Source organism: Cetorhinus maximus, chromosome 9, assembly GCF_964194155.1.
Source record: "Cetorhinus maximus chromosome 9, sCetMax3.hap1.1, whole genome shotgun sequence".
In the NCBI taxonomy this organism is placed as follows: Eukaryota; Metazoa; Chordata; class Chondrichthyes; order Lamniformes; family Cetorhinidae; genus Cetorhinus; species Cetorhinus maximus.
Window position 1 is genome coordinate 60,604,171 of NC_135887.1, and position 12,480 is coordinate 60,616,650.

Here is a 12,480-nt window from a genome sequence, read left to right on the forward strand (position 1 = left end):
ACCCTTCCCATAATATTCACCTGCAAAGAACCTGTCATGATCAAATCTGACTCATTACTTTTCACTGAATCAAATGTGGAACACCCCCTTGTTAGCTCTAGAATAAAGAGAAAATGCAGAGGATTATCTGATAATGCAACAGAATTCGGACCAATGTCTGAATGCAACATTGACCTGGGACTGAACTGAAACCCTTGATTCTGCAATAATTCACTGGGAAAGTCTCCCCAAGACATTCAGAAGAATAATCATCAGCAGGGTGTGGGACGTATAAATAGGCTTTATTAAAAGTAAGCATTAACCAGCAGCATTATGCAATAGACCAAATTTCACTGAATTACAAAATTATTTACTTGAGGCCCTTGAATACAAAAATGACAAGCATGATACATTGCTATCTCTTATTATCGTATGGGATACTTGTCTCCAGTTAGGGAAGCTTATCTTTAGAACTGTCCCTCCAATGGACTTGAAGGCATTCAGCTCTCTCCCTCAGAAAATTGCACCAGTCAAACTTGTGACAAGCTTGAAAGGTATATGGATAACTCTCAGGAAGTGCAATCAAAATTAATGGTTTGACAATTAAAAAATATTGACAAAGGCAGCAAGTTAATCCATTTCTGCACTGAGTACTTTAACATTTTTGGCATTTAAAAAAAATGCCTGTTCTGTAGAGAGGAATGGACTGAAGAAAGGTGGGGAACAAAACCCAGAGGGAAAGTGTCCAAAAGTTTGGTCCAGGAGTTAGGTCTTAAGAAGCATCTTAAAGGCAGAGAGGGCGGTCGAGAGGCAGAGAAGTTCAGGAAGGGAATCCAGAGTTTAGGGCCTGGACAGTCAACAGTGAGACAAAGTGAGTGGGAAGGTTACACAAGAGTCCAGAGTAGGTGGGACACAGAGATCTCAGAGGGTTGTAGGCCTGGAGGGGGCTACAGTGAAATGGAGGGATTTTAACACAAGGATGATAATTTCAATATTGAGGTGTTGCTGGAATGGATAGATAGGTCAGCGAGCATAGGGATAGGTGTGAGCGAGATGAAAGTTTGGATACAGGCAGCAGTTTTAGATGAAGGTGGAAGACCAGCATGGAGGTATGGGTGAGGTTTCCGGTGGAAGATACACTGAAGCAGGGGTGAAGATTGGCAAGTTACGGAGGTGGAGGTAAGCAACCTTGGTGATTGGGAAGTTATGAGGTAAGAAGCTCAGCTCAGGGTCAAATAAGACCTGGAGGTTGTGATCTGTCTAATTCAGCCTGAGATAGTGGTCAGCAAGAGGGATGGAATCAGTGGCAAGGGAATGGAGTTTGTGCTGCAGACCGATGAAAATGGGTTTGGTTTTTCCAATATTTAATTGCAGCACATCTGGTATTGGATGTCGGACAAACAGTCTCACAAATAAAAGATAATTAGTCAAGGTGGTGGTCAGGCAGGTCTGGGTGGCTTTAGTGCAAATGTGACATTTGATGCCTTTTTGGATGATGTTGCTGAGGGACAGCATTTAGATGAGAAACAGAAAGGGGGTTCAGGATAAATCCATAGGAATGGGAAGAGAAGTCATTGCAGGTGATTCTTGGATAGTTTGAATGAAGTCCCATGCAGGGTGGCGGAGGACAGGTGTTAATGGAGGAGGTGCGATCAATCATGTCAAAGGCTGCAGACAGGTCGAGAAGGATGAAGAAGGATAGTTTACCTTGGTCACAGTCACACAGAACGACCGATATGACTTTGATTGGGGCCATTTCTGTTCTGTGGCAGAGAATAATTCAATTAGAAAAGTTGGTATATGGAATGCAGGAAAGATTTGGGAGGCAGCCACGCATTCAAGGACTTTAATGAAGAACTGGGAGTTGGGGATGGTGATTAAATGTGTGAATAAAATCAAGATTAACTGAGATTAAAATCTTTAATCATAGAAACAGAAGTAGGCCATTCAACCCCTCATGGTTGATCTGTGCCTGAACTCCATTTACCTGTGTTTGCTTCATATTCAATCATATCCTCACCCAACATACATACATACAGACATACGAATTAGGAGCAGGAGTAGGCCATTCAGCCCCTCAAGACTGCTCCACCATTTAATAAGATCATGGCTGATCTGAAACCTGCATCCCACCTACCTCCGATAACCTATCACTCCCTTGCTTACCAAGAACCTATCCATCTCTGCCTTGAAAATATTCAAAGACTCTGCTTCCACCAGCTTTTGAGGAAGAGAGTTCCAAAGACTCACGACCCTCTGAGTGAAAAAAATTCTCCTCATCTCTGTGTTAAATGAGCAACGCCTTATTTTTAAACAGCGACTCCTAGTTCTAGATTCTCCCACAATAGGAAACATCCTCTCCACATCCAACCTGTCAAGACCCCTCAGGATTTTATATATTTCAATCAAGTCACCTCTTACTCTTCTAAACTCCAGCGGATACAAGCCTAGCCTGTCCAACCTTTCCTCATAAGACAACCCACCCATTCCAGGTATTAGTCTGGTAAACCTTCTCTGAACTGCTTCCAACGCATTTACATCTTTTCTTAAATAAGGTGACCAATACTGTACACAGTACTCCAGTTGTGGTCTCACCAGTGCCCTGTACAACTGAAGCATAACCTCACTACTTTTGTATTCAATTCCCCTCACAACAAAGATCTATCCATCACAGTCTTGAAAATTCTAATTGGCCCAAGCATCCACAGCTTTTTTGGGAGGAAGAGGATGTTCTGGATTTCCACTGCCCTCTGTGAGAAAAGATGCTTCACTCTGGAAACCCTAGCTTTAATCTGAAAATTATGCCCTTCTTTTAGACACTGCCAGAGGTAATAATTTCTCTGTCTCTGCCCGATCGAATCCCTCTATCATTTTCATTATCAGATTAATCTTTTTAATTAATCAACTACTCTAGTATTAATACATCAAAACTAGTGTATTGGCACAGAATGTGACTGTGGACCTGGTTTTTACCACAATGGAACCTTTGACGACACCTACACTGAGCCACAGTAACACTAACTTCAAGTGTTGCATCACATCTCAGACAGGTAAACCTTTTTCCGATTTGGAATAGTGACAGACTCCACAGCACACAGGCATATTTAACAATTATACACTGCACAAAGCAGCCAACCCGCTGACAAAAGAGAAACAGCGGAGTTCACGACACAGGAGACACGCAGGAGCCCTGTCCTTAAATACAGTTGCTGCAACCCAATGTAGCATTATTATCATCACAAAACACACGCTACATGGGACCCCTAAAGGGCTTGTTCCCAAATGGTGGACTTGGCTGGGCCAAATAAGTGCTGAGTTGAACCCTGGCTTTCCCGTGCACTCAGAGGTAAGGACAAGGAGAGTGAAAGTGGGACTGAGTTAGTAGTCAGTCACTGGTCGCTGGTCAGGCTCTTCTCGAGTGACTGACTCCTCAAAGATCACTAAGGGTCACTAAAACAGATAACACACCAAAAGGGCTAAAGCACAAGGGAAAACGATAGGAAGTAACACTGCCATGTTTTGCTAATGAATTCACAGCACAGAATCATAAGCAAAGAGCTGGTCTTTCAGCCCAACATGGCAGTACCTGAACACATTTCCCCAGCATATTGCTATATTCCTCCTTTAGCTCAAATTCAAATCATGGCTTTTGCAAAATGGGCTTAATTAAACTGCATGCGGCTTTCAATCTGTTTGATTCATTCATGCTGGAATTGTCATGTCATGTACAGAATATCCCTTTCACTTCACCCCGTTCAGAGGCTAGACGGAGCAGTACCTCTGCAAACATGACTCTGATTCACAGTGATGCTCACAATCCATTGCTAAAGTTGCTCCAGTTGGACAATCTGCAATTATACAGCACATTTCACACTCAAAAAGAAAGTCGTAATGCACTTCACAGAGTACAGGAGATCTGAGCTAAAGAAGGAGCTAGTGGAAGAAATGATCAAAACCTCAATCAAAGTGGTAGATTAGACTGGAATCTCCAGAACATGAAGTCTCGGTGTGTGAAGGCATAGCTAATGATGAGGGGAAGACAGAGAGAATACACAAAGGGATAGGGTCAGAAATGGGGAGCTCAGAGGGGGGTGAGTGGAGGGCTAGAGGAGGTTATAGATATAGGGAGGGGGAAGAGGCCATGAACTAATTTAAGCAGGGATGAGAAGTCTCAATTCAAGGTGTTGGTGGATCACGGGGCCATACAGAAACACATTGGAATAGTCAAAGCTGGTGGTATTAAAGGCATGGATAAGGGTTTCTGAGACAAAGACAGAGACAGAGAAAGATGTGGAGGTGAAAGTAGGCAGTCATTATGATGGAAAGGTACCCCCCACCATGACATTACAATAAAAAACAGATTCATTAGCTATGTGTGCAATACATTTTCGTTTGAAAGCAAGCCATCCCCTATTAGTAATTTCAATTCTCCAGGGTTCTCAGGGGATTTGCCGTTTCATAGCTTGATGTAGCAGGGGAGTGGTTGGATCAATTCAATCTTCACACTCGCTGTAGTGTGTCAGTAATGTCATTGATTGTCAAGCTAGCTCTTCAGTATTTGAAGGAAATCTGTGATGCCGTGCCTTCCGGTTCCAGCAGCAGCACAAAGTGATCAGTAAGGAGATGAGCAGGACCAGGCAGACACACAAAGCTGCAATCAGAATCACCTCTGCAAAACAGACAGTACACAGGCTCATTCAGTCCAGTAAAAGATGGGGGTGTTTAAAAACATACAGCACCACCTTCACATTTCAGGAACGTCACATCCGTCATATGCCTGGCACTATTGGAAGACCAGCAGCGGAGTTCTCCCCAATGTCATGAGCAATATTTAAACTTCATCCAAATCACAAAAACAGGTCATTATCATATGGCTGCTGTTGGGATCTTGCTGTGTGCAAATTGGCAGCTGCACTCCTGTAACACAACAGTGGCTGCACTTCAAAAAATATTTCATTGACTGTGAAGGTGCCATGGGATGTCCTGAGATTGTGAAAGACGTGATGTAAAACTCTTTCTTTCAGATGTTACTGATCCTGAGGACAGTGCGAGACGAGAACCCTGGGACAGGCAGTCAGCAGCATGTACAAGAGAGTGTAAGAGGAGGACCCCAGGCCAGACAGTCAACAGCACCTACAGGAGCATGCAAGAGGACCCTGGGACAGGCGGTCAGCAGCGCCTAGAGGAGAGTGCGAGAGGAGGACCCTGGGACAGGCATTCAGCTGCACCTACAGGAGAGTGCAAGAGGAAGACCCTGGGACAGGCAGTCAGCAGCACCTAGAGGAGAGTGCGAGAGGAGGACCCTGGGACAGGCAGTCAGCAGCACCTAGAGAAGAGTGCGAGAGGAGGACACTGGGGCAGGCAGTCAGCAGCACCTAAAGGAGAGTGCGAGAGGAGGATCCCGAGCTAGGCAGTCAACAGCACCTAGGGGAGAGTGTGAGAGGAGGACCCTGGGACAGGCAGTCAGCAGCACCTTAAGAAGAGTGCGAGAGGAGGAACCTGGGACAGGCAGTCAGCAGCACCTTAAGAAGAGTGCGAGAGGAGGAACCTGGGACAGGCAGTCAGCAGCACCTAGAGGAGAGTGCAAGAGGAGGACCCTGGGACAGGCGGTCAGCAGCACCTAGAGGAGAGTGCGAGAAGAGGACCCTGGGACAGGCGGTCAGCAGTACCTAGAGGAGAGTGCGAGAGGAGGACCCTGGGACAGGTGGTCAGCAGCTCCTAGAGGACAGTGCGAGAGGAGGACCCTGGGATAGGCAGTCAGCACCACCTAGCACCTAACATCAGAGGTGAAACATAAGTTCATTGGTTGGTGAGAAATTGCTGTTAGGGAGTGTCATCAAGTAGTTGAGAATTAGAAAAATACATTCTTTTCAAAAGGAGGGGCTACTTACATTTAAGTAAGGAACACAAGCAATAGGGAAATAGTGTTAAGTCAAGGCCAGGTAAAATATAGTTGCATAAGTAAACCAAAGGGTGGTATTGACTGTTGCCGCTGGTGTCAGGTATTTTTGGCGGTGTTAGTGGACAAAATAGTGAGAAGGCCAAAAACTGGTTCCATGATGTAGTGAAACCCGTTTGTGATCATCCACTCAGCCCGTCGATGGTGGGCCGCATTTCTGGCCATCGGATGTCGGGAGCCTCATTGTAATACATCTGCATATTATTATAAGGCCAGCCCGCCGGGATCATCCTCCCACACTGGATCATCCACCCACGTCAGCGTGATTGCATAACGACCTGCTTCACAACAGCATATATAAGGTGTGCACCTGGCGGGCTGCACTTTGAGAGGAACCCGGAGGTGACTTTGCACAGTAACTTTGCGCAGCGATCGCCCGGGTCACCTATTGGACTTCAAGGTTGAGGTACGGTGGAGGAGTGGGACAAGGGCTGTCCTGAGGTTGAGGCAACTTTGGGTTGGGGCCAAGGGCTGCCCTGTGGTTGAAGGTAGTGCACAAGCAAGTGTGGTGGGGGGGGGGGGGGGGGGGGGGGGTGGTGGGATGTGTGGGAGGGTTGAGGGAAGCAGCCAGGAATTAGGGAAATCTTGTATAAAGTGACAATTCCTCTGCAGCTGAGACTGTTCAGACGCCGCCACATTGACATGACTGGAGTCAGGCCCCTAGTTTATCTGCCCACTCAAGCAACGCAGAGGCATGAAAGTGCCACCAAGTGCTCCAGAGCTTTTCACCCCTCGGGCACAGGCTGCAAACTAATGAGCATTTTAGTGGACGGTAGAACAGTTGGATGACTGGGCACATTGTACAATCTCCTTGCTAAAACTGGCCATGGAACAGTCACTGGTGGAGGTGCTCACAGCCCCTTGCAATGTCAGCATCCAGGTTTGGACCAGTCTCCCCCATGGTTCAAGCTAACAGTGCAGCCTTGCAGTGTGTGTTAGGAGAATGCCTGCGCCTGAGCTGAGAGCACAGCATGCAGTCCAGTGGGCAAAGCTGCCGCCAATTGGCTGGGTGGAGTGGGGAGGAGGTGGGTGGGGTTTCGGGCAGCCATGCAGCGCACTAAACTCTGGCCATCCAAATGTTGGCCAGCACTCTCCGGGATGCGTTAAGGGGCCTTCAGACTTAACCAAGAGAGGTTCTTTGTACGCCCAAGCTAACCCATGAGTCTCTGTCTTTCATCCTCAAGGAGGAGTACATTAGCAACATGGAGCCTGGTGAACTAGCTGGAGCCTCGTGGCATATAGAGAGCGAAGACAATGGAGAAGAGAGCGACGGAGGCGCATGCACATGTGCAGACGCAGGAGCAGCATCCTCTAGAAGAAGGGGTGGCTGGAGCTCCCACACAATCTACTGAAGAGCCACAGGGAGCCGTCATTGGCCGGTGCCTAGCTAGCTCCAGGGTCAAAGGCACTGCCTTTGATTCCTGCAGATGACTGACAACCAGCGTCGCTGAAGACTGCACATGTCTAGGGAACAGGTTGGTCACATCTGGCAGCTACTGCAGGATTTCGTGACATGGGGACAAACAGGGCGTCCACTGCCAGTGGCTGTGAAAGTCACAGTGGTGCTCAATATTTATGCCAGTGGCTCCTTTCAGGGCTCCACAGGTGACCTCTGTGGGATCTCTCAAGCCTCCACCCACAAGTGCATCCATGAGGTCACGGATGCCATCTTCACGAGGGCACACAACTTTGTGCATTTCACCTGGGACCAGGAAAGCCAGGATGCAAGAACAATTGGATTTGCCCAGATCTCGGGTTTCCCACAGGTGCAGGGTGCCATCGACAGAACTCACGCGGTGCTCAGATCTCCATTGCAACAAGGGGTCAACTATGTTAACCATAAGGGCTTCCATTTACTGAATGTGCAGCTGGTGTGCAAACACCACAAACACATCCTGTAGGTCTGTGCACGGTTCCCAGGGAGTGTGCATGACTCCTACATCCTCAGTCGGTCACAAATTCCTGCAGTCTTCCAGGGTCCACAGAAGCTGCAGGGATGGCTCCTTGGGGACAAGGGCTACCCGCAGAGGCTGTGGCTGATGACACCCCTGCTTCGGCCACAGACTGCAGCAAAACAGGCTTACGCAGCAGCTCACAACTTGGTGGAGCATACCATCGGGATGCTGATATTGAGATTCCGGTGCCTGAATCGGCCTCATGGACCCCTGTAATGTCGTCCACAGACGGTGCCACACATCGTTGTCACCTGCTGCGCCCTTTACAACCTGCAACGGGGAGAGGAGCTGGCTGAGGAGGAGATGGAGGAGCCGGTAGTATCCTCCGATGAGGAGGACGTCGAAGGTGATGAGGGTGAGGGGGTCCCCGGAGGCTACGATGACGGCGATGTGGCTCTCACACTGGCTAGAGGAGGCAAGCGCACACAGCAGGCCCTCATAGCTGCCAGATTTGTGGAGGATGATGATGACATGCAGTGAGGAGACACCATAGATCCTCATATGGCATCTATGAACATTTGACTCCAGTCTAGCTTATGGCAGTGCACATACCCTCTGTGATAATGCTCCTGTCATGGAGACGCAGTTGAACCCTAATAGTCACTCGATTGCAGGAGGATGATGATATAGGAACATAGAAAATAGGAGCAGGAGTAGGTCATTCAGCCCTTCAAGCCTGCTCCGTCATTCAATAAGATCATGGCTGATCCACTATCTCAACGCCATACTCCTGCTCTCTCCCCATACCCCTTGATGTCTTTAGAGTCCAGAAATCTTTCTATTTCCTTCTTAAATATATTCAGTGACTTGGCCTCCACAGCCCTCTGTGGTAGAGAATTCCACAGCTTCACCACCCTCTGAGTGAAGAAGTTTCTCCTCATCTCAGTCATAAATGGTTTATCCCATTTCCTGAGACCATGACCCCTTGTTCTAGACCCCTCAGCCAGAGGAAACATCATCCCTGCATCCAGTCTGTCCATCCCTGTCAGAATTTTATACATTTCACTGAGATCCCCTCTCATTCTTCTAAACTCCAGTGAATACAGTGAATCTCTCCTCATACAACAATCCTGACATCCCAGGAATCAGTCTGGTGAACCTTCGCTGCATTCCTATGGCAAGTATATCCTCTCTTAGGTAAGGAGACCAAAACTGCACACACTACTCCAGGTGTGGTCTCACTGAGGCCCTGTACAGCTGCAGTAAGACATCCTTGCTCCTATACTCAAGTCCTCTCGCAATGGAGGCCACATTTTAAAACAGTGAGAGGAGGGCCGGGATTTTTACAGTTTAAAACAGCAAGAGGAGAGCCGGGTGTTTTACAGTTTAAAACAGCGACAAGAGAGCTGGGATTTTCACAGTTTAAAACAGGGAGAGGAGAGTCTGGGTTTTTACAGTTTAAAACAGGGAGAGGGGAGCCTGGGTTTTTACAGTTTAAAACAGGGAGAGGAGAGCCGGGATTTGAACGGTTTAAAACAGCGAAAGAAGAAATGGGATTTTTACAGTTTAAAACCAGTTTTGCTAGGGTTCCTTGGTGATCTGTGATGCTGGGGACCTCCGGAGGAGGCCGAGATGGATTATCCACTCGGCACTTCTGGCTGAAGATTGTAGCAGATGCTTCAGCCTTTTCTTTTGCACTGATGTGCTGGGCTCTTCCATCATTGAGGATGGGGATATTTCTGGAGCCTCCTTCTTCTGTTAGTTGTTTAATTGTCCATCACCATTCACAGCTGGATGTGGCAGGACTGTAGAGCTTAGCTCTGATCCGTTGGTTGTGGGGTCACTAAGCTTTGCCTACCAGATGCTGCTTCTGCTGTTTGGCGCGGAAATAGTCCTGTGTTGTAGCTTCACAAGGTTGACATCTCATTTTTAGGTATGCCTGGTGTTGCTCCTGGCATGCCCTCCTGCACTCTTCAATGAACCAGAGTTGATCCCCTGGCTTGGTGGTAATGGTAGAGTGGGGGATTTGCCGGGCCATGAGGTTATGGGTTGTGATTGAATACAATTCTGCTGCTGCTGATGGCTCACAGCACCTCATGGGTGCCCAGTCTTGAGTTGCTAGATCTGTTCGAAATCTATCCCATTTAGCATATTGATAGTGCCACACATCATGATGGGGGGTATCCTCAATGTGAAGGTGGGATTTTGTCTCCACAATGACGGTGATCACTCCTACTGATACTGTCATGGACAGGTGCATCTGCAGCAGGCAGGTTGCTGAGGGTGATGTCAAGTAGGTTTTTCCCTCTTGTTGGTTCCCTCACCACCTGCCACAGACCCAACCTAGCAGCTGTGTCCTTTAGGACTCAGCCAGTTCGGTCCGTGGTGGTGCTCCTGAGCCACTCTTGGTGATGGACATTAAAGTCCATATCCAGAGTACATTCTGTGCCCTTGCCACCCTCAATGCTTCCTCCAAGTTCAACATGAAGGAGTGCTGATTCATCAGCTGAGGGAGGGCAGTACGTGGTAATCAGCAGGAGGTTTCCTTGTCCATGTTTGATCTGATGCCATGAGACTTCATGGGGTCTGGAATCAATGTTGAGGGCTCCCAGGGAAACTCCTTCCTGACTGTATGCCACAATGTCGCTACCTCTGCTGGGTCTGTCCTGCGGTGGGACAGAACATACCCAGGGATGGTGATGGTAGTCTCTGGGACATTGTCTTCACACCAAATTCCTTACCAGTGGCCCACTGCGGGCCATGACACCAAAGCTCAAGACAAAATTCCTTTTTAGGCTTGCTTTCAGCCTTTGAATTGATTCAAAGGCAAGTCCCAGAATGAAGGCCTAGCTTTTTATACAGTACAAGTGAAGCAGGCACTCAGTACAGCGCTTACCTCTGAAATACTGTGTTAAGTTCATGTTATTACAATTACACAGCTCTTCCTTCAGGCTTGTCCCTGCCTGGTTGATGCTTTATAATTAGCTGAAAAATAAATCAAAAGCCTCTGCCTCACTGAGGTGGCTTCAAAGCAATCTGCATCCAACAACCTGCTTTGAAAACTGTGCTTACATTTTGATACAGGAGCAGGAGTAGGCCTGTTGAGCCTGCTCCGCCATTCAGTACAATGTTAGCTGATCTTGGGTTTCAATTCCACTTTGCTTCTCGCTCTCCGCATCCCTTAATTTCCCGAGAGACCAAAAATCTGTCTATCTCAGCCTTACGTGTATTTAATGATGGAGCATCCATAACCCTGTGGGGTGGAGAATTCTAAAGATTCACAACCCTTTGAGTGAAGTAATTTCTCCTCATCCTAGTCCTAAATGATCTTCCCCTTATCCTGAGACTGTGCCCCCGTGTTTTAGATCACTGAGCCAGGGGAAACAATCTCTCAGCATTTGCCCTATCAAGCCCCTTCAGAATCTTGCAGGTTTCAATGAGATTGTCTCTTATTCTTCTAAACTCCAGAGAATGTAAGCCCAATTTACACAGCCTCTCATCACAGGGCAACCAGTCATCCTGGGGACCAATTTAGTGGGCCTTCGTTGTACCTCCTCCAATGCAAGCATATCCTTCATGAAATATGGAAACCAAAGCTGCTCACAGTATGTCAGATGTGGTCTCATCAAAGCCACATATGTAGCAAGACTTCTTTATTTTTGTACTCCAATTTCCTTGCAATAAAGACTAACATGCCATTTGCCTTCCTAATTGTCTGCTGCATTCTTTGTACCAACACACCTAAGTCTCTCTGAACATTAATGCTTACAAGTTTCACACCTTTAAAAAATATTCTGCTTTTCTATTCTTACAACCAAAGTGAATAACTTCACACTTCCCCATATTATACGGCACCTTCTCGCCCACTCATTGACCCTGTCTATATCTCTTTGCAGCCTCTCTGTATCCTCCCCACAGCTTATCTTTCCACCAAGCTTTGTATCATCTGCAAACTTAGATACATTACTCACTGTTTCTTTGTGTAAGTAATTAATATCAATAGCTGAGGCCCCAGCACAGATAATTGCTGCACTCCACTTGTCACAGTCCGCAATCTTGAAAATGCCTGTTTATGCCCACTTATTGCTTCCTGTCTGTTAACCAATCCTCTACCCATCCTCATATATTACCCCAAACACCATGACCCCTTATCTTGCCTATATTAACCTTTTGTGTGGCACCTTATCAAATGTCTTTTGGAAATTCAAGTATCCTGCATCTACTGACTCCCCCCTTTATATACTCTACCCTCAAAAAACAAGATTTCCCTTTTGTAAAACCATATTGACTTGTTCTAATCATACTACAATTTTCTAAGTGCATTGTTAAGACTTCCTTAATAATAGATTTCAGCATTTTCCCAATGACTGATGTCAGGCTAACTGGACTGTAGTTCACTGACTTCTCTCGCCCTCCTTTCTTAAAAAGCAGTGTTACATTTTCCAATGACCATTCTGATTGGACCATTTCTGAATCTAAGGAATTTTGGAAAATGATAGCAAGGAATTTTATAAAGTCCACCATCTCTGCAGCTATCTCTTTTAGAACCTCAGGGCATCAGCCAGCAGGTCCCAGGGATTTGTTGCATTTTAGTCCCTTAAGTTTCTCCAATACTTTTTCTCTGCTGATATTAATTTCCCTAATTTC

The 12,480-nt window shown here is 46.9% G+C and overlaps 1 protein-coding gene across 1 annotated transcript in view; it reads right to left on the reverse strand.

The window, feature by feature from the left end:
* Window positions 1-267: 267 nt before the first annotated feature.
* LOC144684688 (lysosomal acid phosphatase-like) overlaps window positions 268-12,480 on the reverse strand; it is a 142,854-nt gene continuing 130,641 nt past the window's right edge. Inside the window, 1 exon segment of the mRNA XM_078548795.1 lies at window positions 268-4,648. Within this exon segment, the coding sequence (XP_078404921.1) occupies window positions 4,518-4,648 (131 nt within the window). The 3' untranslated portion in view covers window positions 268-4,517.